Genomic DNA, 26,917 nt, shown 5'->3' with positions numbered 1-26,917 from the left:
CTTCCCCCCAGGCTTGAAACCGGGAGGAGCTGAAGCCTGAGACTGAGGGCCGGACAACGGCGTCGAAGGGGGGGAAGCCTGTTCCACTGAAGGAGAAGGAGAAAGAAGCTTTTTCTTTCCCCTCGACCTTCCCCGAACCTTCGACGGCGCAGCCCCGCCCGAAGTCCCAGGCTCAAGCCCAGCCTGTTTGAGCAAGCTCGCATTGAGCTTGCTCAAACAGGCTTTCTCCGCCCTCCCTCGCCGCAAACGCAAAGCGTTTGGGGAGGGAGAGTCGGAGCGCCGAAAGATCCCCTTCTCCGTGCGTAAAACATGACGCTGGGCGCCCGGAGAAGGGTTGCCCCCGGCAGACTCTGGTTCCGTAGAACCAGAGCCCAAAACAGGACGAGACATCCTACCTCGCCCTGTACGTACCCTTAAAGACCGAGAATTAACAAAATTCAAAGAAAATTTAGGTCAATACTCAAGTGAATGCGGCGAAACGAGAAGCAGACGACCGGTCACCACGAAGTAGGACGGGAGGCACGCCGAGTCCGCCACACAAAAACGGAGGCACAAGTTGAAGGAAACACAACGTAGCCTCAAGCCAGAAGTGGAATAACACACAATAATCCAACAGGTGATAGTCCACACAGAAAAGGAGCCTCTTAGTCCAAAATAATCCGGGAGCGTAGCAGAAACACAGCCGGTCTGACACGCGCGAAAAAAGAAAGAGGACGCGCCACCTACATCCTGTAAGGGGGAAGCACTCGGACAGTGCTTGGGATCCACGGTGGCGCATGGTTATGGGAGATAATTGTACCCACTCAGCGTTTTGTCCAATTTTTTCGGCCTATAATAGATAATGTGCAAGAATAGTACTGTCGAGGTAAGTGTTATATTGACAAGAAAGATTAATTGTGTAAAAAGAAAGATTGTGTGACAAGAAAGTTTGTGTAACAAGAAAGATTGTGCGGAATGTTTGATCAAATACAATACCATGAGATCCATCGACCTGTCTATCAAAGCCACCTTCCTTCTCATCACACCAACCACCACAGATCCGTCGGGGCTTTAACATGGGATTTGTTTGTTCGTTCATGGGCTGAAACTCCCACGGCTTTTACGTGTATGACCGTTTTTACCCCGCCATTTAGGCAGCCATACGCCGCTTTCGGAGGAAGCATGCTGGGTATTTTCGTGTTTCTATAACCCACCGAACTCTGAAATGGATTACAGGATCTTTTTCGTGCGCACTTGGTCTTGTGCTTGCGTGTACACACGGGGGGTGTTCGGACACCGAGGAGAGTCTGCACACAAAGTTGACTCTGAGAAATAAATCTCTCGCCGAACGTGGGGACGAACTCACGCTGACAGCGGCCAACTGGATACAAATCCAGCGCGCTACCGACTGAGCTACATCCCCGCCCTTTAACATGGGATAACTTAGCATTCTTCAGCTTGAGCACAACATTCAACAGTCTGCCTACTTTCTCTTCAGTGTGGGCATTTTTTCTTGAAAGATTTTTGTTTCAACTCCACAAAGTCAACTTCACGAAGCTCTCTGCATGAAGTTTTGATACGGAATTTTCAGTAAAAACACTTCACCAGTGCCAACATGCAAAATGTATTCATTAAAAAAATCCCACTTTAGCACAGAACGCAGCCAAACTGTTGATTTTTCCTGTGTGTTCGAATCAAGGGATGCTCTTAATCCCCGTGAAAGCCTAGACAGATTTACAGTGGTTTACATGATGGTTTACACAATGACTGCAATTAAAGTTATAACACCGCTCACCAGATTCAGAGCTCCCAGGAAAATGTTGACAGCGTTCAGCTCCTGGCGAATGAGTTCCTGGCGGTTGACCTTGACATTGACAGCGTAGCTGAACAGCTTCAGCAGCACACACATCAGCTGACGACCCAGCACAAGGTCACCCACAGAAGCCAGTCTGAGGACAGAGAACAGTGTGAACAGCATTCAGATTGCTTTCAATGATTGAAAAAACAATAATCAGTGTGAAACAGTGAATGAAATCTGCGCACACATGCTCACACACAGACATACAATAGAGATAAAGTCATTCCATTGGATCAACCTGCCTGACACTATCAAAATATGAACATGTTATTTTCATAACAACTTGTTTTTTTCTCGTACACCCTAACACATTGTACAGGAAACAACTTTCACTCTAAAACTTGTAGGATACCAAGTTATCATCCAAGTGCAGTGACAGTCAAAAACTTTTAATTCACAACCCTTATTTCCTTCAACAGGATAGTCAACTACCCCCCCTACCCCTTCTCTCTCTCATAAACACACACGGATGAACACACTAACGCACACACACAAGCACAAACACACACGCACACACACTGACAGACATACCTCTCCAGCATGACGGGCAGACCACCACACTCCTTCAGCACGGCGGCCATCTTGAACACTGCCTCCTTGTCTATGTCCTCCTCTGTAAACACATCAGCAAAAGTTACAGACATCTCTGAATGTGTAATGTAGCTGTCAAAATGACAGGCAATTGGTCAACAGGTCATTTTCTTGGTCAGACATGACAAGTGATCTGACACTAGGACATTAGACATATGAAGGCAGCCAGCCAGGCAGACAGACAAACAGACATGCACCCACACACACACATACTGGCGCAAAAACATTCACACACAGAGTGCACAATTACACTTATGACTAAAATGACAGATGTGAACTGTCACACACACAGGCACTCAAGCACACCCACACACAGATGCACGTACGCGTGCACACGCACGTAAGCACACACACACACGCACACACACACTCACAAAGTGCACAACTTCACACATGACTTCCACATTAGTATTTCCATATGAAACAGCCTTAACAAGAAAGAAATACTGACCAGTGCCCGAGTCCAGCGTGTTGACCATGTCCTCTGTGGCGTCCCCCAGCAGACCTCGCATGCGGTACACAATGGGCATGGGTTCTCCCTGAAAAGTACACAAGCAACCAAGTTCAATGGCGTATCAATGATTTAACACCCCACCATCTTAATTCTCTTTCTCAACATGCTCACCCTCTCTCCTCCTCCTTTCTGTGTAGTTCACTTCTCTCTTTCTGAGACTTTTCTTACCAGTCTCCCTCTCTCACATCTCTCTGAGTCTCTCCTCCTCCTTTCTGTAAATTTCATAACTCTCTTTCTCAGACTGATTTTTCTGTTTCCTTACCAGTCTCCCTCTCTCACATCAATCTGAGTCTCAGCTCCTCCTTTCTGTAAATGTCACTTCTCTCTTTCTCAGACTGATTTTTCTGTTTCCTTACCAGTCTCCCTCTCTCACATCAATCTGAGTCTCAACTCCTCCTTTCTGTAAATGTCACTTCTCTCCTTCTCAGACTGATTTTTCTGCCTCCTTACCAGTATACCTCTCTCACTCTCATTTTGCTTCACATTCTGTCACACTTTTCACTCGTTTAGAAAAATGGAACATGTGCCTCACCTCCCCGTGTTCAGGCAGCCAGACTTTCTTGTAGACTTCTCTGACCGGCAGGTCAAGACTGATGATCTTCTTGTTCACCAACAGCTGAGGACACAGACACCCAGCATTATTATGATGAATACACACCTAGCCTCAAGCATTAATCATTGTTCTACTGTAGATGCATTCCCTTATCAAGACATGCACACAACATTCACAAGGATGTAGCTGAGATCTATTTCCAAGGTTAAATTTGCCAAAACGCACACAAGTTTCAGTGTTTTCTTGCAGTCCTTGGCGTCACCCCCCCCCCCCCCCCCCCTCTCCATTATGAAAATAAAGCTTGGCAGCTCTGCTAAAATGACATTTGAAAGAAGTCTAAGCATTTTGCTGAACGCTGATGCCAAGCAACATCCCTGATTCAATAATATGCTTTTGATTCCTGTCAGCAGCCGAAGTACTCTCTTGCACAAGCAAAATGTGCAAGTTGTTGTATAACTAAGAGCTATCAGCAAAGTGAACTTCTCTAAAACGATGCGAAACCCAAAGAAAAAACACACACAAAAAATGCTCAACATACCTCCATTCCAGTGTCATCTTCAAGCAGGGCCACCAGCTCACAATCTGTTAAACAAGAAAACACATTCTGTTTGCTAACTATGTTCAACTACAACAAAGAACCAGAACACCAAACTGTAGTCTGTATCAAAAGTTAATGAATTCAATCATATTTTTGTATTTTTTTTTAAATAAAACCTTGATTCCAACAGAACTCAACCCTCAAAATGCTTCCACCTCATCAAACCACCCCCCCCCCCCCCCCCCCCCAATAACACTCATAACTTTCTCCGCAACAACTTGCAAAGATTAAAATTACTAAAAAAAGAACTTATAATATAATCATTCTTCCTCGAGACAACACTCAAACTCACCCTGACAAATCTTGTTCTTGATGTCACGCATGAGCGTACCCAGACCTGGTTCGTTAGAGCTGTAGGGATTACCCAGCATCCTCCCCTGCAGGAAGTCCTCCTGCTGCGGGTCTTTCTCCAGGATCATGAAGAACTCGCCCACGTCATTCTCCTCCTGAAAATGAGATTTGTTTTTAACCCAACACATTATGATAAAAAAATGTGAAACATCATCTTCCCAGTTCAATCTTTTAGTTCTACCTTTTTTACATTTAGTCAACTTTTGACTAAATGTTTCAACATAGATGGGGAATCGAAACAAGGGTCGTGGTGTATGTGTGGGTGTGCGTGTGTGTGTATAGCGCGATTCAGAGAAAACTACTGAACCGATCTTCATAAAATTTTACATGAGAGTTCATGTGGATGATATCCCCAGACAGTTTTGACAGTTTTTCGACAGATGTCTTTGATGACATCCTATTTGTGTTCATGTGACAGGGGAGGCTACCGCTCCTTTCACAGCAGACTCTGCACCCGAGTTGTTGGCCTTTAAAGTCAACACCAGTGGATCGTAGAAATCTGTTTGTGATGGGGTCTGGTGGTTTCCGATTGTCTGTATGTTCATGGAAACCTTCGGGTTTGCATAACAGTTTTTATAGGGCTAAGAAATTAGCCCTAACATTTTCAATCCTGTTTGATTGCACTTCGCTTCCCGAGGTGATCGTAGTGTTTCGGCACACGGTTACATCTGGCGCTGCGAGCAGGATGGGACTCGGCATGATATGTTCAGGTAATGGCATAATATGACCACTGAACATTTTCGTGCTGTTCCCATTCTGCGAACTTGGGATGGACAGTGGTCCCCCGGTTCGGAACTTCGGGACGAAGTTCATTTCAAACGGGGGCGATTGTGACAGGGGAGGCTACCGCCCGAGGTGATCGTAGTGTTTCGGCACACGGTTACATTCAATTGGGCTGTTTTATGTTTATCATATCTGTGGCTACTGCTTCTTTCTTTCGCCCAATAGTTTTGTTAGCAAGGTAAAAACTCTAGCCTTACCGGATAGATGATACTGCAGAGACGTTCAAAGATGAAGACAGGCGAGCGGTAGTCATCCAGGGGGTATTTCTGTACGGTCTGTACACACACTGACATGAACTCTATTGTCTCGGACTCTGTGCCTGAAATAACAATAGCAATACAATTGAGCAACAATATGGAACTGAACAGAAAACAAAGGCCAGCTCACAGAGTAAAACACTTGCACAGGAAATAGATAATTGCACACAAAAAGCAGGCTATAGCAAAGCACTATCCTTGCTTCTATCCCTTCCCCCTGAGTTCTCTCTCTCTCTCTCTCTCTCTCTCTCTCTCTCTCTCTCTCTCTCTCTCTCTCTCTATCTCTCTCTCTCTCTCTCTCTCTCTCTCTCTCATCCCCAACTCTCCATCCCCCACCCTCCATCCCCCCCAACAAACCTGTAGTGAGCTCTTCCAGCAGTTCCAGCAGCCTCTCCTGAGTTTCGTCAATGAGTTTGGTCCGCTGCACCACCAGCCTGCGCAGGGAGAGGTAGCCGTTGAGGATGAAGCCCACCAGCTTGGTCTTGTAGTGGTTCTTGATGCGGTCGTGCTCCACGAACAGCCACAGCAGCTCCACCAGGGCCTTCAGGGCGTAGCCTTGGGCAAGGTCAGAGCTCAAGGTCGTCTCCTCCAGGTGCTGCAGATGCTCCACTTCCTGTTGGGAGGGATATGTACAAATGGGTGAAAAATGTCACAGGTTAGTCAATGATGATCCTTGCAAGATGAAAATTGATTAAAAAAAAAAAGGGAAAATTTGGCAAATGAAGCAAACTTTGAATTCCTCTAGGGTAGAGAATGGGCATGACTAAATTTTGAAATGACTAAAACTGGCATATGCAGGTCAATAATCAATCCCCCGAGATTACTGGGGATAGAGGGCGAGGATTGAGGCAGAGGAATGAGAACAGTAGACCAAAGAGGAGCATGAGTTGGGCCTGACGAAGAATTGTTTTCGTTAGCTTCAAACCCTTCCCTGTGATGACCAGCATAGCACCCTAGCTCAAACAGTAACTCGCAAGCATCAAAGCCCGCTAACACAGGCATAAAAAAGTAGCTAAGAAAGTTATCCTCCCCCCCCCTCCCACCCACACTCCTAACACAGACCAGTGTACTTTCTCACCTGTGTGATGAGGCTCCCCAGACGCTGCAGCACACCCTTGACGGCCAGGTAGATCTTCCAGTGGGCGGGGGCGATGAGTCGCTTGTACAGCGCCAAGAACTCGTTGGAACACTCCCCGCTCTGACCCACCTGTTCCAGGCATCTGTTACACAAAAAATAACAAACTTCAAACATTCTGTTCATTTTCCCCCCACCCCAACCCCACCTCATTCCTTCTCTCAAACTTATTAGAACCAACTGAGTCACCAGCTCAATTCAAATTCAAAATCCTGTTCATGAAGTAAGGATACACTGGTGAAAGCTTTCTTCAAAATGAATCCCAAAAGAATGTACTGATAATGTTTGTTTGTTTGTTTGTTTGTTTGCTTAACCCCCAGCTGACCACGAAGGGCCATAACTGATAATGTTGGTAAGGTCTCTTGCAACCTTCCATCCAAGAGAGACACCCTCTGTTTCTCTCCGAGTCTCTATTGTATGCTTCACACTCACTCTCTCTCTATCTCTCTTATGCTCCACACACACACACAGACACACACAGACACACACACTCACACTCACACACACACACACACACACACACACACTCACACACACACACACACACACACACACACAGACACACACAGACACACACACACTCTCTCTCTTCTGCTCCATACACACACTCTCTCTTTTTATATTTAGTCAAGTTTTGACTAAATATTTTAACATCGAGGGGGAATCGAAACGAGGGTATGGTGTATGTGTGTCTGTCTGTGCGTGTGTGTGTGTGTGTGTGTGTGTAGAGCGATTCAGACTAAACTACTGGACCGATCTTTATGAAATTTGACATGAGAGTTCCTGGGTATGAAATCCCCGAACGTTTTTTTTCATTTTTTTGATAAATGTCTTTGATGACGTCATATCCGGCTTTTCGTGAAAGTTGAGGCGGCACTGTCACGCCCTCATTTTTCAACCAAATTGGTTGAAATTTTGGTCAAGTAATCTTCGACGAAGCCCGGGGTTCGGTATTGCATTTCAGCTTGGTGGCTTAAAAATTAATTAATGACTTTGGTCATTAAAAATCGGAAAATTGTAAAAAAAAATAAAAATTTATAAAACGATCCAAATTTACATTGATCTTATTCTCCATCATTTGCTGATTCCAAAAACATATAAATATGTTATATTCGGATTAAAAACAAGCTCTGAAAATTAAATATATAAAAATTATTATCAAAATTTTTTTTTCGAAATCGTTTTAAAAACACTTTCATCTTATTCCTTGTCGGTTCCTGATTCCAAAAACATATAGATATGATATGTTTGGATTAAAAACACGCTCAGAAAGTTAAAACGAAGAGAGGTACAGAAAAGCGTGCTATCCTTCTCAGCGCAACGAATATCCCGCTCTTCTTGTCAATTCCTCGGGCCGGCACTGCCTTTGCCACGGGCGGTGGAGTGACGATGCTACGAGTATACGGTCTTGCTGCGTTGCGTTGCGTTCAGTTTCATTCTGTGAGTTCGACAGCTACTTGACTAAATATTGTATTTTCGCCTTACGCGACTTGTTATCTCTCTCATGCTCCACGCCTACTCTCCCTCTCTCTTACCCAGTCAGCATGTCGATGACCTCCTTGCGGTGAGACGCCACCTGTGAGATGGATTCCACCACACTGCACGCAGTCTGGCGAGCGGAGCGTGACGAGGGGGAGAACATGGCGCTGTGAAGCCACGTAGTCTGCGTCAGGCGCACCGTCTGTTCCGGCGTACGCCACATACGCTGGCGCCACCTGCCGACGTATTTCTCCGTCAGGTAGCGCTTCCTCACCTCCCGTCTCTCCTTCAGCTTCTCTTCGTCCACTTGGCCTGCTGCAAGGGATACAGAGAGAGAGGTTTAAGTAGGGTTTAAAGCATGTCTTGTTTTTGTAATTGAATTGACAGTAACTTTGTCTTCATACAATTAAAAGGCTTTAAGAGATCGAGAGACAGAAAGAGAGGAAGGAAGGAAGGAAGGAAGGAAGGAAGGAAGGAAGGAAGGAAGGAAGGAAGGAAGGAAGGAAGGAAGGAAGGAAGGAAGGAAGGAATGGAAGGAAGAAAGGCACGTAAAAGACCTCGGTCATTCTGCCATAAGTGCAGGTGGCTGATTACCCCAAAACACGCACACACCTGGGTAGCGCGACTCTGTTGCTGCTACTGCTAGCTTTGCTCTGGAAGAAAGCGACCCAAATTTCCCAGCACTGTGATAATAAAGTAATGGAAATGAAAAACAAATCATCAATGTTCCTACCTTTGCGAGGGAGGCGTTTTTTCCAGTTGGCGAAGGCATAGTCTGGGTCTCCCTCCAGCCAGCGCCGTACGTCCATGTGGAACCGGGCTGTCTGACCCTCCACTGGCTCAAACTCCTCCTGTGGGGCCAAACAAACATCCACCTTACTTCTTAATTCTATATCTCCTCTGAAGTCGGCATAAGGCTGCCTAAATGGCCGGGTAAAAACGGTCCTACACGTAAATATCCACTTGTGCAAAAGACTTGAGTGTCCATGGGAGTTTCAGCCCATGAATGAAGAAGAACTTCTATAACAGTAATTTGATGCCAGCAGAGAAATCTCTACCTTTGTTCCTGTAACTGTCTTGTTAGCAATACAGAGCCTAGTGAAGGGGGATGTTACCGAGAAATCTTTGTTAACCCTGATCCAGGTATCCGTTTACAAAGAAAAATAACAACAAAACTAAATACAGTTCTTGAACAAAACTGCATGTCTTATTTACTTTTTTTTTTTTTAATGTGATTACTTTTTGTGTTGAAGTCTTTTCTTCTGTCCAAATTGTATCTCATATTCACCATCAGCATGCATGACGAGGAAAGTGAAAAGGTCTTGCTTGATGAGACTTGGCAGGATACGCAGACAGACAGACAAACGAACAGACACACAGACAGAACCACTGACCCGTTTCTTGCCGAGGAAGGTGACCAGGTCCTGCTTGATGAGTCCCTGCAGGATGCGCAGACAGGGCAGCGTGATGCTCTCCATGATGATAGGACTGTGCATGTGCATCCCCATCAGGAACAGTCGCATCACTGGCAAACACACACACAAAATGCTATATGCAGGCTTACATGCTGAAAAGAAGACACTGCTCTATAAAATAATCTCAGGGTTACTGTTAGGTAATCATTGAACACAACACTGACAAAACACTGTGTGTAGGCTTACTTGCTATCCTAGGCTTCATATTAGATGCAATATTCGCTGAACACAAACACATAATGGATTTACGTAAGTACACACTCACAGACACAAGACAACCAGACGCAGATTCTCTTCCTATCCCGCTTCCATCTCTGTTCCTCCCCTCCCCCACCACCCCTCCCCCACCACCCCTCCCCCACCACCCCTCCCACCCCCATTTTATACATCGTTGTCTTCCAAGCCAAATGCATTTCCAGTGGTGAAAATACAGGTGAACGACTGCTGGCACAATTTACTCTTGTTAGACAAAAAGCTATAAGTTACAATCGGTCTTCTTCTTGTTCTTGTTCGCTTCTTACATGAAATCAGTGATAACTTACAAAGACAGGTAAAATCTAATTAGTTTGTTACTTACCACATCTGACACGTTGCTCCCAGCATGCGTCTTCCTGCTGCAGGGAGCTGGCCAGTAGCATGATTTCATGTCGCACTGAAGACGCCTGCACAAATGTGAAACAAATAATTTATATCATCACCAGGTAAACCCACTCTTCCTATTTTTCTATCTTTCAATTCTGCAAACACATTTTTTTCAGAAGTCATGTAGAAATGCCTGTTTCTTTTTTTTATCAAACACACAGTCAAAAATCACAGGAGCTACAAACAGTTTCCGGTTTCAGCTCTTGCCAAGGGAGGACAGATTAAGACTTATACAAAATCTCATCCTGCGTTACCACAAAAGCTTTTCTTTGCAAATCCCCTCCAAGCACCTATGCACCATGTCAAAATTAAATGACACTCTTCCATGCTGGTCCACTATGGTGCAAGTCAAAATTAAATGACACTCTTCCATGCTGGTCAACTATGGTGCAAGTCAAAATTAAATGACACTCTTCCATGCTGGTCCACTATGGTGCAAGTCAAAATTAAATGACACTCTTCCATGCTGGTCCACTATGGTGCAAGTCAAAATTAAATGACACTCTTCCATGCTGGTCCACTATGGTGCAAGTCAAAATTAAATGACACTCTTCCATGCTGGTCCACTATGGTGCAAGTCAAAATTAAATGACACTCTTCCATGCTGGTCAACTATGGTGCAAGTCAAAATTAAATGACACTCTTCCATGCTGGTCCACTATGGTGCAAGTCAAAATTAAATGACACTCTTCCATGCTGGTCAACTATGGTGCAAGTCAAAATTAAATGACACTCTTCCATGCTGGTCCACTATGGTGCAAGTCAAAATTAAATGACACTCTTCCATGCTGGTCCACTATGGTGCAAGTCAAAATTAAATGACACTCTTCCATGCTGGTCAACTATGGTGCAAGTCAAAATTAAATGACACTCTTCCATGCTGGTCAACTATGGTGCAAGTCAAAATTAGATTGTAATGACAAACACATAAGCAGTGTATTCACTCCCGACTCTTGATAAGACTTTTTTTTTCTTTTTCATTTCTACATACTTACTCCGTAAAAACACTTGTAGAAGTCATTCATACCCTCCAGTTGCGGCACATACCCACACCCACACAAGCAAACAAACACGCTCGCTTTCTCTCCAACTCTATACCCACGCAAGCAAACAAACACGCTCGCTTTCTCTCCAACTCTATACCCACGCAAGCAAACAAACACGCTCGCTTTCTCTCCAACTCTATACCCACGCAAGCAAACAAACACGCTCGCTTTCTCTCCAACTCTATACCCACGCAAGCAAACAAACACGCTCGCTTTCTCTCCAACTCTATACCCACGCAAGCAAACAAACACGCTCGCTTTCTCTCCAACTCTATACCCACGCAAGCAAACAAACACGCTCGCTTTCTCTCCAACTCTATACCCACGCAAGCAAACAAACACGCTCGCTTTCTCTCCAACTCTATACCCACGCAAGCAAACAAACACGCTCGCTTTCTCTCCAACTCTATACCCACGCAAGCAAACAAACACGCTCGCTTTCTCTCCAACTTTATACCCACGCAAGCAAACAAACACGCTCGCTTTCTCTCCAACTCTATACCCACGCAAGCAAACAAACACGCTCGCTTTCTCTCCAACTCTATACCCACGCAAGCAAACAACACTCCCCCTTCCTCTCCGACTCTCTCACCATGTCGGGGTTGGACTGGTGGCCCTTGACGGCCGACGTGATGCGCGTCATGATCAGGTTGTTCATCTCCTCCGTGGCCCGGCGGTTGTCGCGGGTCAGCAGACACAGCAGGGATCGAACCTCCAGCCTGACGGACAGGGCTCCGTGACGCATGTTGTACTCGATCAGCTGCTGGATCATGCCCTGTGCACAGACCACACATGTATATAGTGACAGGTCAAGGACATGACCTATACAACAAGGGGAAGTAAGTGCCCTAAGTACAGACAACTACAGTGAGTTATGAAGAACCAGCCTCCTGGCAGCTGAGAGAATAAAACACATGGAAATGAACCGACAACTTTCATCCTCTAACAGGAAATGACCCGATTAAAATGCAACTGAAATCAAATAGTTAAGCACAATAAACGCATCCATAAAAGTCAAGCATCTCCAACCTAAAGCAGATCAGTCCATTTCAGTATCTTACCAGAATGACTTACTACTTCATGTGTTTGCCGGAACATTATAAAACGTTAATTGATCTCGACTTGGTCTCCCTCTCCCCCATCCTCCCCATTAAAATGAACGATCAAGTTTTGGCCATTAAACTTTCTTTCTTTCCGAGTTCTGAGCCTCACTCTTTCAAAGAGCCGCAACCCTTCCATACCGATGAAAACCCTGACAGAGTTATCTGGGCAAATAATCTACAGTGGAACCCCCCTCTAAAGACCCCAATATAAGACTACCTCCCTGCCATTGAGAGCGGAGTGGCGCAGTGGTTAGAGCGCTTGCCTCTCACGCTGGAGGTCGTGGTTCGTCCCCCACTCGGGGACAAATACAAATACCCGATTTTTCCGAGCGCTCTCCAGTCCACCCAGCTGGAATTGGTTGCCTGACCCTATTCAGGGCCAGGGAAGGTTAAAGCAGCGAGGGAGAGGAGATTGGCACCGCCGTCATAAAAAGCTGGCCCCCAGAAAAGTGGAGATCTCTAACATCTCTCTCCCCTACGACCAGATGGTTATGGGAATACCTTTACCTTTTTTACCCTGCCATCATGAAACTTGGAGACAGAACTGATCATCGATATGGTGCTCGCCCAGAAAGACCACCAGCTTCATTACCAGAGCTGGACTCCAAGTTTAGCATTGGCGAACGACAAGAAGAAAGACTACCTCCCTTTTAAGACCTTGTTTTCTGATATTTTCTCTTTATAACCTCTGTTAGTTTACCTCCTTTTTTAGACCCAATATTCTCAGATTTGTGGAGGTCTTAAAAGGGGGGTTCCACTGTATTACAACAGCTGAACAGTATGGCTACCTACCTGGCTGCACAGGATCTGTCGCATGTCAGGGTTGGTGACCAGTGCACGTAGCAGTGTGATGCAGTGTTCCACCGCCGCGCTCGCACATCCAAAGCAGTTGCTCGGTTTTCTGTAAAGTCAATGAGAACGTCATGATGTATTTTCCTCAATAGCATTTTAAACTGATCAAATCTGATAGGCATGCACGCTAGTTAAAATGTTTAAAGATGTAATGTCCATCCTCTGTATCCTGCTCTTCCATGAAATGAAATACCAACAAAGTGAATGAGTTGAATCAGAAAATAAAAAGCAGCTAACATCGTGAATGAGGGTTAAAAGTGTGCAAGCACAGAAACATGCACACAGAGACAGACAGACATGATTACACTTCCTAGGCCGAGCCCCCTCTCTACCCCCCCCCCCCCCCCCCCCCCCTTTCCTCAACAAGCACACTCACCCTTCTTTGTCCCTCTTGCTGGCGGCAGCACTGACGCCAGCGCGACATGACGGCACTTCCTTGGCCATGGTGGCTGTGGCCAAGGTACCCAGTTTGTCGTGCACCCTGGCGGCCACTGCCTCTCTCTGCTGCTGGTCATACTCCACCAGCTCTCGGCGACACGCCATCACTTTCTGTAGGCATCAGAGTCATGTCGTAAGTTGTAGAGATTACATGCCGAGTCACAGTGGATATTAAAAATAATTGTCGAAGTTAGCGGATCATGAAAAAGGCGAGCTTCAGCAAGCGTTCAAGCCTGTAGTTGTTAGTCTAAATGCAGTATGTTTGTGAAGTCTGCCCCCAAGATGTATATTTCATACATTTGAGCGTTCGGAACTTTTCAGTCCCTAAAAGTAGTGCCCACAAAGTGTAGCTTCTCAACCAATGAGCTATCGAGGATTCGGCCTGGTTGATGGGTAGTTATATTTTGGTTGCTGGGTGGTTATCGAAAATAAGCACCCCTTCCAGTTTACAGATGGAAAGAAGCAGAGAGGGGATGAAGTGTCAAATCTTGTGATATCAATCAATCAATGACGCTTATATCGCGCATATTCCGTGGGTACAGTTCTAGGCGCTCTGCAGTGATGCTGTGTGAGATGAAATTTTATACGGCCAGTAGATTGCAGCCATTTCGGCGCATATTTACCTTTCACGGCCTATTATTCCAAGTCACACGGGTATAGGTAGACAATTATTAACTGTGCCTAAGCAATTTTGCCAGGAAAGACCCTTTTGTCAATCGTGGGATCTTTAACGTGCACACCCAATGTAGTGTACACGGTAGTTCATGTGGAATAGTAGTTCATGTGGAATACAATTTTTTGCTCCCATGAGCCAGGATGTACAGAATTTGAAAATGAATACTGTGTGTGTGTGCTTGCGGGCACATGTGTTTGTGCATGCATGTCCAAGTCTGTGTTTGTGAGATTCAGTGTATGTCTTAGTGTGTCTTGCCGGTTTTCCTGGTCAAAGAAGAGCTTTTATCCATCAATCCAACCTCCTCCTCTTTTTCTGTTATTTCATGTTTGTTCATGTGTTCACTTCTTTTTGACATAAATGACCCCAAAAGCTCCAAATGCCCAGATCAGATCAAATCAAATCAAATGGAATGCACCTTAGTTAAAATGTTTGGAAGTCCATCCTCTGTATTGTGAAATGGGTTGTGGAGAGTGACCTTTGTTTGTCTGCGTTTTGCAACAAAAGGTAACTAACTCTTCCAGAACCCATACAAACCCGACAGAGTTATTTCTGCCCGGTGCAGTTGACCAACCTGAATGATCTTGCTGAGTTCGTCAAAGGCCGACTTGCACTCCCCACAGTACTTCTGGGCCAGCAGCTGTATGGCCTTGTTGACGTTGCTGGCCGGTACAGCACTGCTCTGGTTGCTCACTTCATCCTGTCAACACACAGTCACAATCAACAGGGGTTCATTATGGAATTATTTGTAGCAAATGCTACAGAATTATCTTTGATAGATCTGTGTGGTAGAAATACTCCTGCCTTCAAAAACACAGATTTACAAAGATGGGCAAAATAATAAACTAACTCCAAAAGAAACACACGCACTCACGAACACACACACACGCTCTCACACACACGCACTCAAACACACACACACTCCACACCCGCCCATCCATCCATTCACCCACCCACCCATCCATTCATCCACCCACAAACGTACCCGCTGTGAGATGGAGAGCCTGTCAGCACTGTGCTCAGTGACCTGTATCAGCAGAGACTCCAGGATGGGGCGGTGGGTCTGCAGCTGTTTGTAGGTACGGTCCGCTTTCTCCAGCAGCGAGTTGATGGTCGAAATGGCCTGAAAGCATTTCACCCAATCTTAAGGAGCATCTCAAATGATGTTTCGTCATTTCACATTCAATCACACTTCTTTTCTGAAACTCTTATTCTTTCTTTCTTTGACAAAGAATTTTGTAACAATGAATTAGTATATCCAATGTATGATTCTTGTGTGACAACAATTTCAACAACCAATGTTCATTATACCAGGCGAGTCACACTGACTGCACCAAGTAACAAGAGCTGTGGATTTGACAGGCCAGATCAGAGCAGATAAGTATATCCACTTTGCTCTCAGCTATGAAGAAAAGCCTACAGCTGGCTTAGAACAACATCTCTTTATAATCAGACACTCACAATTTTGCCACATCTTTACCTTCTTCCTGTCCTCCTCGTTCTCGATGGGGTCGACGGCACAGCACGGCTTGGCCAGCAAGGTCAGGTCAAACTTGGCGTACTTGCAGAACCCACAGGCGTTGCACAGGTAGGGGTCCTTCTCGTCGTAGTTGATGGCTCTGCAATCACAGAGTGCATGATATCATTAGCATTAAGCTTCATCAGTGTCTGACTAACTGTTTCAATGTATAAAAGCTTGTTTAGGCACGAAACATTGGGTACAGTCCTTTTCAGGCTGTGCTACTTGTGGTCAACATCAAGTTTCACACAATTCCCACTGTGGCACCTTGTTTGGGGTATAACCTCATAAAGGCAGCAAAACATATCGGGTGTGTCTGACCGCTAGCCCATTTCACTTCTGCAACCCTTCACATTTCACTTCTGCAACCCTTCACATTTCAACCAGTAAAATACCACAAATGACTAGTTAGCAACATCTCCGATGCATGTAATTACACCCAAACACGCATATTTTCTCAGATTTGTGGAGGTTTTAAAGCAGGGGTTCCACTGTACCAAAGTATCAATCCTGCATGCACACACACATACCTGCACTTGTGACACTGGTAGACGTTCTCGCCACAGTTGCCGCAGACGCCGGGCGTGGCGGGTACAGAGGCGGAGCAGCGCGGGCACTGCAGGGTCTCGGTGGTGGCCTGCAGGTTGTCGTAGAAGTCAGCGTACTCCAGCATCAGGTTGCACGCCACGATGGGGATGGGGAACTCCACCTGGTGGTGGGAAAACACAGTGCAACGTGTTGGTGACTGTCACAATGTTCACACACACACACACACACACACACACACACACACACACTACATGGACACACTACATGCACACACACACACACACACACACACACACACACACACACTACATGGACACACTACATGCACTCACACACACACACACACACACACACACACTACATGGACACACTACATGCACACTCACACACACACACACAAACACACACGCATGCACACACACACACACACAGACACACACACACAAATTAAGACAGAAATCCTTTTCTTTCACTGCCACCTCTCTCTTTATAAATTTGTTTTTTTAACCAAAACCTTTCAATCTTCCCTTCAGCACGAACCTTTCCAATGTCTTTATAACTACAGTGGTACCATGGGTGTCCCTAACATTGCAGGTGTTCTTTCATGAGAAGTATATTCTGATTCAGTTGTTCGATCAATGGAAACACAAGGTGTCCTTTTATTGGAGAGTGTCAAAGGAGCTTTAAATTACAGGTACTGTAGAACCTGCCCACGATGACCCCCCCAAAGGATCCCTGAGGAGGTCTTTTTCTATATAATTCACATTTCCATGAGACGAAAAACCGAGGTCCCTTCGTGTACACTACATTGGGGTGTGCACGTTAAAAATCCCACGATTAACAAAAGGGTCTTTCCTGGCAAAATTGTATAGGCATAGATAAAAATGTCCACCATAATACCCGTGTGACTTGGAATAATAGGCCGTGAAAAGTAGGATATGCGCCGAAATGGCTGCGATCTGCTGGCCGATGTGAATGCGTGATGTATTGTGTAAAAAAATTCCATCTCACACGGCATAAATAAATCCCTGCGCCTTGAATATGTGCGCAATATAAATTGCATAAAATAAAAATTAAAAAATAAATCCCTGCGCTTAGAACTGTACCCACGGAATACGCGCGATATAAGCCTCATATTGATTTCCACAGCAACATCTGCCTATTTTTGGTCAGTCCCTTGTATGGTGGTTATAGACAGGTTCGACTGTACCTTTCTCTATGCAGCATGAATTTTGAAGGGGGAAAAAAGAGACAGGAAGAGAAAATGTAGAAACTGACTTCAAGCTGCAAAACATAAGCCGTGAAAGGCAGCACAAAGCAACAACATTATCACACTTCCTGGCCTTTACACAAACAAATTTGAACACAAACTTTGCTTACCTTGATGTCGGTCTGTCCAGTGGTCAATGTCACTTTCTTTGCCTTGTGCCACAGTCCAGGTCTGCAAGAAATAACACAATATTTCATTGTGACATCTAAAGATACAGCAGTGGGCTCTCGCTCACCCATGCTGCTTGTATTACATGAACAAAAGAAAAAACATCTAGCTTCTTCATTTAAAATCACACAGCTCCATCTTATTAAAACACTCACACACAGTCACACATGTACATGCACGCACATACATACATACACACAGACTCATGCACATGCACACACACACACACACACACAAACACACACACACGCATACATGCACGCACACACATACATGCACACACACACATACATGCACGCACACATACATGCATACACACACATACACACAGACTCATGCACATGCACACACACACACACACACACAAACACACACACACGCATACTCATGCACACACATACACATGCCGGCACTCATGTATACACGCATACACAAGTATTCATGCAAGCATGTACACACACATGCACAGACACACACACCCAGCCACGCATGCACACACACACACACCCAGCCACACATGCACAGACACACACACCCAGCCACACATGCACAGACACACACACCCAGCCACACATGCACAGACACACACACCCAGCCACACATGCACAGACACACACACCCAGCCACACATGCACAGACACACACACCCAGCCACGCATGCACACACACACATAAACCATCAACTCTGAAGAATTTGACCAAACAGCTTAAAAATGATTCAAAGATTGTGCACACACATAGCAGCAATGCCCTCACCTGTTTTTCAGTTCAACAACGGCCTGCACAGAGCGGTTGTTGTAGTAGATGTTCAGAGTCCTCACCTACAAGAGTAAAGAGAATGTCACAACGGATTTCATCACACAGAGTTCAGTTAGCCAACCTCGACCAACAGAAGAAAGATTCACAGACAACCCTGCGTTAGCCTGGATAATCAAGTACCCCTTTATCATCCTCTTTTCCCTTCATGATAGTTTTCTAAAGTTTTGTTTGATTGTCGGTGGATCCATAAAACTCCAAGTGACATAGAATTCAGAATTCTCTTTTCTTCTACTGGGAAAATTGTTTGCTATCGCCTCACCTGACCACCATGCTATGAAAGAAAGCTAAAACGTTAACAAGTCATATTTCAACAAAGCAACGTTTCCAATGAAACAATTATTTCCATCAATTAATTCAAGCATATTCCCATCAATTAATTCAAGCAGTCTGTATCCATCTATCTATCCCTCCCTCTCTCTCTCTCTCTTTCTGTGTGTGTGTCTGTGTGTGTGTGTGTCTGTGTGTGTGTGTGTGTGTGTGTGTGTGTGTGTGTGTGTGTGTGTGTGTGTGTGTGTGTGTGTGTGTCTGTCTGTCTGTCTGTCTGTCTATCTATCTATCTATTAATCTATCTATCTATCTATCTATCTTTCTATCTTTCTATCTATCTATCTATCTATCTCTCTATCTATCCACTGACCATCTTGGTTCTCTTGAGGTCAGAGATGCGGAGAGAGATCTTGGAGATGGTGTGACTTCCCACCAGCTTGACGATCTGCGTGGTGGTGGTGAACTTGGAGTCCACCTTCACTGCTGACAGCTTCAGGTTCTGTCACAACACAACACACACAGTGTAAATGACAAACGCCAAAACACCATATCAAAACAGTTGCAACTTCTCTCTGTGACTTTGTGACCAATTTGTTGCAATTATTGTCATTTTCTTGCTGCACCCTTGTTTGGTATCCGACATTCTGGCAGCAGCTGAACTGAACAGCTTCATCAGTCTGCTCACCAGGCAACAAAACCCTAAACCTGTTCTCTTGAAATGATAGCAACAAGTTCTCATGAAGCTAATTTACTGTAACCGACTGTACGTGTTTCTGACCCTAGATGAAACCGGCCCTAGGCACCAAATCTTTTCTCTTGAAACGATATCAATCTGTTCTTATGCCTTAAATTCACCTATATTTTGGTAACCAACCTAAAATCATAGATGTGCGGCTGAAATCCTGGGAACAAATAGAAAAGGTGTGGCTACTCACGGTGTAGGGCACCTCCGGGTTGTTGCAGACCAGGCAGGGGTCACTCTCCAGGTAGTAGCCGTCAAAGTCCACCAGGCCTTGCAACATGCTGCACCACACAAACACACACTTACACATGCCGTCAGCTGAGATTAAAGAAAGGATCAGTTCCTCTTTTCTTACATTTTTTTGTAACATTAAGTGCAGCGCCTGAAATTACTAAGACATATCTCTTTGTGAGACATGTCATTTGATAATTCATGCCTATTTTAATTTACCGTTACTCAGTGTGTTAGGAATACATTAACACCTTGCGTCAAAGTTATAAAAACCATGTTATATTAGGCAAAACCAAAACGAGCAAGGGCTGTTTCATCAAAGTTACAGTCAAACAGGAAATCAATCAATCAATCAATCAATATGAGGCTTATATCGCGCGTATTCCGTGGGTACAGTTCTAAGCGCAGGGATTTTTTTTTGATTTTTTAAAATGTTTTATGCAATTTACAGACCTGTTTACCCCCATAAGTGTTTTGGAGTAATGCTCAGCCCCAAAAATAGTAATCCTGGCACAAAAATAGTAATCATCCAGCATTCGTCACCAATTACAACGCACATGACAACTGTGTCTGCGAAACGCAATCATGCACATATATCCATCATTCACAAACAAAACACATCAGTCAGTTTTTGTAGTCATCATAATTTCAAAGAAGATCACATCAAAAGCACATGCATCACTGATTCTTTTTCTTTTGCTCGTAGTAGGCCTTTTTCAGTGAGTCAAGCGCTTCTCTACTGTACTTCCACTTGCCGAATGAGTGAGGGCGAGACTTCACCACTAGAATAAGGCTCTCCAGCGTCTCATCAGACAGACATGATCTCTGGTCAGTCCTGTGCTTTTTCACCCCATTTTGCCATTGAAAAAAACAATGCCAAACATGTGAATTAATAAAAAAATTTAAATTTATTTTTTTATTTTTTTACTTTTTTTTTTATTTATGAAAATCGTAGTCTTGACACGGATAGCGGAATGGCGTATTTTTTGCAGAAAATCGTAATAAATTACGCCAAAATCGTAAGGGTAAACAGGTCTGAATTTATATCGCGCACATATTCAAGGCGCAGGGATTTATTTATGCCGTGTGAGATGGAATTTTTTTACACAATACATCACGCATTCACATCGGCCAGCAGATCGCAGCCATTTCGACGCATATCCTACTTTTCACGGCCTATTATTCCAAGTCACACGGGTATTTTGGTGGACATTTTTATCTATGCCTATACAATTTTGCCAGGAAAGACTCTTTTGTCAATCGTGGGATCTTTAACGTGCACACCCCAATGTAGTGTACACGAAGGGACCTCGGTTTTTCATCTCATCCGAAAGACTAGCACTTGAACCCACCACCTAGGTTAGGAAAGGGGGGAGAAAATTGCTAACACCCTGACCCAGGGTCGAACTCGCAACCTCTCGCTTCCGAGTGCAAGTGCGTTACCACTCGGCCACCCAGTCCAGGAAATAAAATTACAATAATGGGCACACGCGTGTAACAACTCACTTGTACAAACACAGCAAAAACAAAAAATAAAAGTTACGAAAACTTTCTACACTAATCGTCACGTCACTCACAGCGATACAAAGCGTGCCAGTTCAGTCTGCTGTGCTGGACTTGGTTTTGATGTTGGAAGACCTGTTTTTCGTAATTGTTGTTTCGCGTTCACATTTCCATATCACCCAAGAGCGTTGTTGCTTTTGTACCAAAATTGATCCCTAATCGTAATATTCATTTGTGTTGAAGTGTGCAAAATGCTGAATTTTTGCAACTATACAGAAAGAGTTATTACAGTTTAATCAAACTTTTCTAAAGAGTTCCAGTACGTCCATCAAAACGCCATGATATTTTACACACTCCTTTGCAATTGTATTAACAATATTCATGTCAAATTTAAAAGCAATAGAACTAGCCATTACCAAACTACGGGATTTTGTTATGACGATTAGTGTACAACAGTCAAGTGGCTCAAATTCAGCAAGTGGTTTATCAAGTGTAAACTACGAGAAGACAGGAAGGGTTAAACTGACTTGTAAATGGAGGCGTTGGGATGGTTGGCGAGCACATTGTTCTGCCCTCTCAGCAAAGACACTGCCTTTTCCAAGTAGCTCTGGATCTGCATCATAGAAAAATAATATTAATATTCATCCATTAACAGAAGTTTTTATGTATGTTTGCAAGAATCAATTCTTTATGCCAAGAGACATCCCACACAAGTATTATCAATCCTGTATAGTCCCTTTGAAGGAATCACGAAAAGCAAAATCTAAAAGAACAGCAAATAAAACAAGATGATGAAAAAACAAGAACATTTCTTGCTATTTTGGAACGTTAGCACTTATCTGTTTTGGGATTTCAAAATGATGAAAAGCAAAAATCAGAGCTCCAATGCCTGTGATCTGCCATTCATTCTAACTAGAGCTGTGATCTGCCATTCATTCTAACTAGAGCTGTGATCTGCCATTCATTCTAACTAGAGCTGTGATCTGCCATTCATTCTAACTAGAGCTGTGATCTGCCATTCATTCTAACTAGAGCTGTGATCTGCCATTCATTCTAACTAGAGCTGTGATCTGCCATTCATTCTAACTAGAGCTGTGATCTGCCATTCATTCTAACTAGAGCTGTGATCTGCCATTCATTCTAACTAGAGCTGTGATCTGCCATTCATTCTAACTAGAGCTGTGATCTGCCATTCATTCTAACTAGAGCTGTGATCTGCCATTCATTCTAACTAGAGCTGTGATCTGCCATTCATTCTAACTAGAGCTGTGATCTGCCATTCATTCTAACTAGAGCTGTGATCTGCCATTCATTCTAACTAGAGCTGTGATCTGCCATTCATTCTAACTAGAGCTGTGATCTGCCATTCATTCTAACTAGAGCTGTGATCTGCCATTCATTCTAACTAGAGCTGTGATCTGCCATTCATTCTAACTAGAGCTGTGATCTGCCATTCATTCTAACTAGAGCTGTGATCTGCCATTCATTCTAACTAGAGCTGTGATCTGCCATTCATTCTAACTAGAGCTGTGATCTGCCATTCATTCTAACTAGAGCTGTGATCTGCCATTCATTCTAACTAGAGCTGTGATCTGCCATTCATTCTAACTAGAGCTGTGATCTGCCATTCATTCTAACTAGAGCTGTGATCTGCCATTCATTCTAACTAGAGCTGTGATCTGCCATTCATTCTAACTAGAGCTGTGATCTGCCATTCATTCTAACTAGAGCTGTGATCTGCCATTCATTCTAACTAGAGCTGTGATCTGCCATTCATTCTAACTAGAGCTGTGATCTGCCATTCATTCTAACTAGAGCTGTGATCTGCCATTCATTCTAACTAGAGCTGTGATCTGCCATTCATTCTAACTAGAGCTGTGATCTGCCATTCATTCTAACTAGAGCTGTGATCTGCCATTCATTCTAACTAGAGCTGTGATCTGCCATTTATTCTAACTAGAGCTGTGATCTGCCATTCATTCTAACTAGAGCTGTGATCTGCCATTCATTCTAACTAGAGCTGTGATCTGCCATTCATTCTAACTAGAGCTGTGATCTGCCATTCATTCTAACTAGAGCTGTGATCTGCCATTCATTCTAACTAGAGCTGTGATCTGACATTTTCATTCTAACTAGAGCTGTGATCTGCCATTCATTCTAACTAGAGCTGTGATCTGCCATTCATTCTAACTAGAGCTGTGATCTGCCATTCATTCTAACTAGAGCTGTGATCTGCCATTCATTCTAACTAGAGCTGTGATCTGCCATTCATTCTAACTAGAGCTGCGATCTGCCATTCATTCTAACTAGAGCTGCGATCTGCCATTCATTCTAACTAGAGCTGCGATCTGCCATTCATTCTAACTAGAGCTGTGATCTGCCATTCATTCTAACTAGAGCTGTGATCTGCCATTCATTCTAACTAGAGCTGTGATCTGCCATTCATTCTAACTAGAGCTGTGATCTGCCATTCATTCTAACTAGAGCTGTGATCTGCCATTCATTCTAACTAGAGCTGTGATCTGCCATTCATACTAACTAGAGCTGTGATCTGCCATTCATTCTAACTAGAGCTGTGATCTGCCATTCATTCTAACTAGAGCTGTGATCTGCCATTTTCATTCTAACTAGAGCTGTGATCTGCCATTCATTCTAACTAGAGCTGTGATCTGCCATTCATTCTAACTAGAGCTGTGATCTGCCATTCATTCTAACTAGAGCTGTGATCTGCCATTCATTCTAACTAGAGCTGTGATCTGCCATTCATTCTAACTAGAGCTGTGATCTGCCATTCATTCTAACTAGAGCTGTGATCTGCCATTCATTCTAACTAGAGCTGTGATCTGCCATTCATTCTAATTAAGTCATTCCCTGACAGACTCATCCATTTATTTGATAACTGACCTACCCGTTACCAAAGTCACTCTGTCAAATACATTTTTGTGGAAAAAAATAAAATAACGCAACTAACGTAAATAGAAAAACAATCCCCAGCCACTACCAGACTCATAGGATCCTACAATCCGAAACCAAATTAAACAAAACAAAACGAGTTGTTTTTCAATATAATTCATCTTCCCATAGTGACCACCTGTCTAAAGCGACCCCTTTGGGGGGGGGGGGGGGGGGGTCCCTTGGGTGGTCTTTATGGACAGGTTTGACTGTAACAAAACACCAAGCACTGTGCAACAAGAACCAACCTTTTGTTCGGACAGACTGGGCGTCTTGAGCACAAAGAAGCCCAGCAGGTCGACAAACTGGGCCGCTTTGCGACCGTACACAGGAAGTTCTTCCCACAATCCCCACAGCAGGTCAAGCAAGGCTTCCTGTTCGTTGGCGGTTGAGTTCCTGAAATTTCACAGTAAAAATGTACATTCAGTGGTAAGCAGTACATTGATGAATAGTTTCTCCTGTCTGAAAAAATGCAAAACAAAGACTTAAAAGCTGCCTGAAAAAAAAGACAGCACAAAGCTACTGTCAAAACCTGAATCCCTTTTTTACTATATCAGCAATCACAACATCATCGAAGCAACATCAAAGTTTTTAAAAGCTGCTTTAATACAAACTACAGTGGAGTCCAGGTATAACGAACCTGGGTATAACGAAATCCCGCTTTTAACGAACTGCCATTAATTTCCCGGCAGACAGCCTTCTATTTCTTACTTGTTACTTTCCGGCCACAACGAACCTTTTGAACTCATTTGCATAACGAACCCCTCTTATAACAAACACGTTTTCATCGCCCCAGAGCCGTTTTGTCTCTAAAAGTCACAAGGCTACAACGAACTCATGTCAATAATTGTCTCCAAAGACAAAAATACACAAAAATACACAAACATAAATGCACATCCCGTGATGAGCGAACTCTGAGCGAACTCTGAACAAACAGCGGGAGGTGCACGGAACAGCCACCTGTGTTTTCACTATTCCAATCAGCTGCTAAGCTATGACTGTGCTCTAAAAAGTCACAAGGCTACAAGTGTGAGGCAGATCAAAGGCAGGTCCATTGTGATAGCTGGGTGGCCTTGTTTATAGACACTGTGACCTTCTTCCCAGGGGTCATTGACCCAGTTTTAGCTATGAGAGGTGGTTCCCCTTTATGAGAGAGGAAACACTTCCTGCACCCGGGTCACTCCCGGGTCAGTGACCGAGTTTAACCTATGGGGAGTTTAACCTATGGGGCGGTCTCTTTGATGTCTTGAGAGGAAACTTGGCCAGGGTAGTACATGCACCAGAACTGGTGGACACCATGAAATCGGAGATTGATCAGAATGTACATTTGTATATGCTTTTACACGACTTTTTAAATTTTACTTCTAAAATTGTGACAGTAAAGTGAACATTTGAACTATGCCTCTATGGATTATATTATGAAGCAGAGATTGTACTCTCCAAGGAAAGATCGATGGGACGATCATTTGAAGGTGAGTGGGAAAACTTGGTCTTAAGGCCATTTAGGGTTGAAAACTCTACAGCGAATTACTGATATAACGAACTAAAATGCATCTCCCTTGAGATTCGTTGTACCCGGACTCCACTGTATGTTTCCTTGAAACATTTTTTTTACAGATTTATAGGGAGACATTCTGATTCAATTAATGCTTATCATAAATATCACTCCACAAGATGTAGCCAAACTTGATTTGTGAGAACTACCAGGAGAATATATATTCAGTCAAATTGTTGCCAATCTCCTTGCAATCTCAAATACAATCAAAACCTCACACACAGAAGCCACAATTACCTGTCGATCTGCAAAACCAGAGTGTGCCAGCCAGCTATTGTCGAAGGGGTTAAGACTCCAGGGGCGGACGAGGGGGGGGGTGGGGTGTGCACAGGGTGCACGTGCACCCCCCCTCCAGCAAAAAATAAAAATAAAAAAAATTTGGAAAGCTGATTCTATGACCATTTATAAGTTCAAATGGCACCAGATGGCACCATTTTGCTTCTTTGAGCCAAAATGTTTTCCGGGGGGGCATGCCCCTGGACCCCCCTAGCAAATTCGGGCGCTTCGCGCCCATCACATTCACTTTCGATTCAAAGTGCACCCCCCCTTACAAAGCAACTGATCCGCCCCTGGACTCCAGTTAAAAGGTGCGCACAAACAGACAAACACAGAGACAGACTCACAGACAAATTCACCACAATTACCTGTAGATCTGCAGCACCACAGAATGTGCCTGAGGTGTTGGACTCAAACACAAACAGACAAGACACACAAAATGACACAGAGACAGACACAGAGACAAATATCCAAGATTTACCAGTAGATCTGCAGCACCAAAGAATGCACCAGAGGTGTTACACTCAAACACAAAGAAAAAAGAAAGAAAAAAAATGACAGAGACAGACACAGAGAGAGAAGTACTCCCCAGAATTTCCTGTAGATCTGCAGCACAAGAGAATGTGCCAGAGGTGTAAAGACTCAAACAGGAAGGCACGCACAGACAGACACTCAGACAGACACCCAAACAAATACCCGAGAATTACTTGTAGCACTGAAGCACCAGCTTGAGTGTGCC

At 44.1% G+C, this 26,917-nt stretch overlaps 1 protein-coding gene across 10 annotated transcripts in view; it reads right to left on the bottom strand.

Annotated features, from left to right (window-relative positions):
- Positions 1–26,917, bottom strand: part of LOC138948919 (E3 ubiquitin-protein ligase UBR4-like) — a 224,267-nt gene that overhangs the window by 41,002 nt on the left and 156,348 nt on the right. For all 10 annotated transcript variants that reach the window (XM_070320552.1, XM_070320561.1, XM_070320554.1 and 7 more), the window contains 26 exons: positions 24,596–24,743; positions 21,923–22,008; positions 19,855–19,942; positions 19,290–19,418; positions 18,590–18,654; positions 17,776–17,836; positions 16,377–16,555; positions 15,808–15,946; positions 15,313–15,450; positions 14,902–15,027; positions 13,593–13,765; positions 13,157–13,265; positions 11,854–12,036; positions 10,151–10,235; positions 9,493–9,623; positions 8,832–8,949; positions 8,155–8,413; positions 6,563–6,704; positions 5,842–6,097; positions 5,425–5,546; positions 4,386–4,539; positions 4,034–4,077; positions 3,475–3,558; positions 2,880–2,967; positions 2,369–2,450; positions 1,775–1,928 (listed from right to left, as the gene is read on the bottom strand). In XM_070320552.1, coding sequence (XP_070176653.1) covers positions 1,775–1,928; positions 2,369–2,450; positions 2,880–2,967; positions 3,475–3,558; positions 4,034–4,077; positions 4,386–4,539; positions 5,425–5,546; positions 5,842–6,097; positions 6,563–6,704; positions 8,155–8,413; positions 8,832–8,949; positions 9,493–9,623; positions 10,151–10,235; positions 11,854–12,036; positions 13,157–13,265; positions 13,593–13,765; positions 14,902–15,027; positions 15,313–15,450; positions 15,808–15,946; positions 16,377–16,555; positions 17,776–17,836; positions 18,590–18,654; positions 19,290–19,418; positions 19,855–19,942; positions 21,923–22,008; positions 24,596–24,743 — 3,343 coding nt within the window. The remainder of the gene's footprint in view (positions 1–1,774; positions 1,929–2,368; positions 2,451–2,879; positions 2,968–3,474; positions 3,559–4,033; positions 4,078–4,385; positions 4,540–5,424; positions 5,547–5,841; positions 6,098–6,562; positions 6,705–8,154; positions 8,414–8,831; positions 8,950–9,492; positions 9,624–10,150; positions 10,236–11,853; positions 12,037–13,156; positions 13,266–13,592; positions 13,766–14,901; positions 15,028–15,312; positions 15,451–15,807; positions 15,947–16,376; positions 16,556–17,775; positions 17,837–18,589; positions 18,655–19,289; positions 19,419–19,854; positions 19,943–21,922; positions 22,009–24,595; positions 24,744–26,917) is intronic.

This window comes from Littorina saxatilis, linkage group LG15 (assembly GCF_037325665.1).
Source record: "Littorina saxatilis isolate snail1 linkage group LG15, US_GU_Lsax_2.0, whole genome shotgun sequence".
NCBI lineage: Eukaryota > Metazoa > Mollusca > Gastropoda > Littorinimorpha > Littorinidae > Littorina > Littorina saxatilis.
The sequence above is the reverse complement of the archived record's forward strand: the minus strand, read 5'-3'. Positions and strand labels throughout refer to the sequence as shown.